The following is a 3079-nucleotide window of genomic DNA, read 5'->3' as shown; positions in this document are numbered from 1 at the left end:
TGTTCAGGTAAGAAATACCACATTTCATTGATTTTATTTGAGTGTTGTCCCTCGACATGGAACATCTTCTAAAACAGTTTTTCAGTATAGAGAAAGTCAAGGCTGTTCAGGTAAGAAATACCACATTTCATTGATTTTATTTGAGTGTTGTCCCTTGACGTGGAACATCTTCTAAAACAATTTTTCAGTACAGAGAAAGTCAAGGCTGTTCAGGTAAGAAATACCACATTTCAGTGATTTTATTTGAGTATTGTCCCTTGACATGGAACATCTTCTAAAACAATTTTTCAGTACAGAGAAAGTCGAGGTTTTTGAGGTACGATATACCACATTTCGGTTATTTGGTTTGTAGTATTATATTGTGACATGGACCATCTTTGGAAACAGTTCTTTAGTACAGAGAAAACATTGCTTGTTAAGTTAAGATATACCACATTTCAATTGTTTTAATTATATTGCTTTGATGTGATTGTTTATTTTTATCATAATTAAACAATGAGAATAATATGCAAATTTGTTGATATATTACTATCATATGATACATGTTTATTTCATTGAAGCATCTTGTAGTCAGTCAGTAGTCAACTTGGTTGAAATGTTTAGGACCAAGATTGTCAGCAAGACATCATTACGGTTTTCTGCCAAAATACAGAAAAGTAACTAAAATATTAAAATTGCTCTGTTAAGGATAAAAAAAGTGCTAAGATAAATTTCAGGTCTTTCATGACATCCAGTTAATAAAGTTAACATTAGAAGTTTTCTGTGATTTTTGTTCAATCTTTACATTTTCATAATATTACTTCAATATTTTTGCCTCATTTTTTTTGTCTTTTTAGACTTGGACTGGTATAACATTATTTAAGACTCATTATTATGCTTTATTTTTATCCTTAGTGTTAATGTTGATGGAATCATTCAATAGTCCTTTCTATTGTTGTTGTTGTTTTTATAAGTAGATTTTCAGTAAAGTAAATTATCCATTCTTATGCACTTCAGTATTGCTCCCTAAATTATAATTTGTAAATAGAACAACACATCTCCAGTTTTATATCATATTTGGTTAGTTTCTTTTTTTTATCAAAAACATTTTCTTGCTTGAGTGTGAAATTTCAAGAATACTCTGTTGCTGAAAGAAGAAGTACTAGTCTCAAAAAAGGAGAGATAGTGTTTTTTATTATTGTTTCTTTTTTGTGTGTGTGAGTTTGTATGTAAACTTTGTTGTAAATTTTTTTGTAATTCAACTTGTTTTGTTTTTAAGTATTCATCATATTTCAATTATTTCTTAATGCATGTGATTTATGATTTATGGAGTTTGAGACATTTGAAATATTGTTTTATATCTACTCTTCAGAATCTTCCTAAGCAAACAGGATTTCTTGACTCTATGATTTCTCATCTACCATCTTGGAGGAAGTCTTCTGCTGTCTTTCCTGTGTTGTCATGGCAACAGTTTGTTGACATGGTGCATTTGCAGATTAATCCATTAGCTGGAGAAGATCATATGAAAGAACTGATTACACAGCTGCAGTTAACAGGAGAGGTTAGTTCTGTTTCTAGTTTAGTAAAAATAGTTACAAAATATATTTTCTCTATAAAGATTTTGAATTTAAAAGCAAAAAAAAAGTTATTGTATAAGGTGTTGGTGTGGCTTTTGTGTACCCTGTGCACTTCTGCTCTTATTTTATAATAGATATTGACAAGCTTGAAAAAGTATGCAGAGGTTTTTTTGGGAGGGAAAGATTTCTCATGGATTAATACAGCTTTTCTTTTGGTCTGAAAATTGCCCCCAGTCCTCAAATCAAATCTATTAACCTTTTTTCTCCGGGTATCCTTTGCTATGCATGACAGAAAGTTTTAGTGAAAAATCTTATGAAACTACTTTTATACCAATTAATATGACATAACCACTTAGCTATTAATCCCTATTATAACAGTATACAAGTTTTCAGTTCTTAATTCTATAAGCAAATATTTTCAAAAATCTTTAACTTCCCCTAGAGTTACACAGTAACACATTTATAACTAGAAAATCACACCCCTCCTGCCACACTTACCTGTCACGTCCTCTCTTTTAGGCTTTGTTAATAGTTCTCTTTTACGTTTAATTATAAATTACCTATAACCAATAGAAAGTCGAGGTTTTTATCTATCAAATGAAATATTGTATAACGTTGTGTTTTGAGCAGTGTCAATGTCACTCAGAGTACAATCTTTGTTCCCATGGGAAAGTTAACAACTAGCTTGAATGAATTTGTAATGGCTTTTCTTGCATAGTTAAAAAGCCAGAAAATTTTTGAGATTTAGCGGAAATTGTCTGCTTTTTGAATGTTATTAGATTATGTTCTTTGGTGCATTGTTTAATTAAATAAAAATTATTTAATGCACTGCTACTATTAGTATAAAATTTGTAGGCTTAAGTATAATCGACAAAAGAAGATTGGGTAAGTAATTTATTTCTTGTTTTTCATGTTTATTATTTATCTATTATTATAAAAGTAACTAAAATGTAAAAATAGGGATCCTTTTAGGTTAGTTAAGATTAAATTAGGTAAAATAAATAATAATATAATAAAAATGTTTCACAAGGCACGCACGCAAGCAGCATGTAGGTAATGTAATTCGATAGCGTAACGTGAGCTACACATACCCTGAGTGATATACAACTTTTTATGGCATGGATAGTAGTTAGACATGGTTCAAAGGGCAATAAAACAATAAAATTAAATTATAAATATATGTATACCAATATGAGCTTAAAGCTACTTATAGTCATTCTAGAAAGGAAAAAAAAAGAGTAATTTAGATTTATTTAGATTTTTTTTCTTGCTGGTTACAAGATCGGTCAAATTGACCAATTCCGTTTGGAGTTAGAGTAGGGAAAATAACAGAAGAAATCTAAAGTTTTACTGTAAAAAAGCATTTGAAATGTATTTAGGAGGCTTTAGGGATTACACAAAGAAAATTTTAAATTTTTGAGATGAGGAAAAGTATTTTTAATCTTAACATGAAAATTACTTTGCACATGGAATATTCAAAACAAATACTCAATATATTCATGGACAAATCTTTATTTTAGTTT

General features: G+C 29.3%; 1 protein-coding gene across 1 annotated transcript in view; it reads left to right on the top strand.

Annotated features, from left to right (window-relative positions):
* LOC106473839 (death-associated protein kinase 1-like) overlaps nt 1-3079 on the top strand; it is a gene marked incomplete at its 5' end in the record, with an annotated part of 36403 nt that overhangs the window by 19233 nt on the left and 14091 nt on the right. Inside the window, one exon of the mRNA XM_022402225.1 lies at nt 1352-1540. Within this exon, the coding sequence (XP_022257933.1) occupies nt 1352-1540 (189 nt within the window). The remainder of the gene's footprint in view (nt 1-1351; nt 1541-3079) is intronic.

The sequence above is a fragment of the Limulus polyphemus genome, unplaced genomic scaffold (genome assembly GCF_000517525.1).
Source record: "Limulus polyphemus unplaced genomic scaffold, Limulus_polyphemus-2.1.2 Scaffold6544, whole genome shotgun sequence".
NCBI lineage: Eukaryota > Metazoa > Arthropoda > Merostomata > Xiphosura > Limulidae > Limulus > Limulus polyphemus.
Note: the sequence above shows the minus strand (reverse complement) of the source record. Positions and strands in the feature narration are given on the sequence as shown.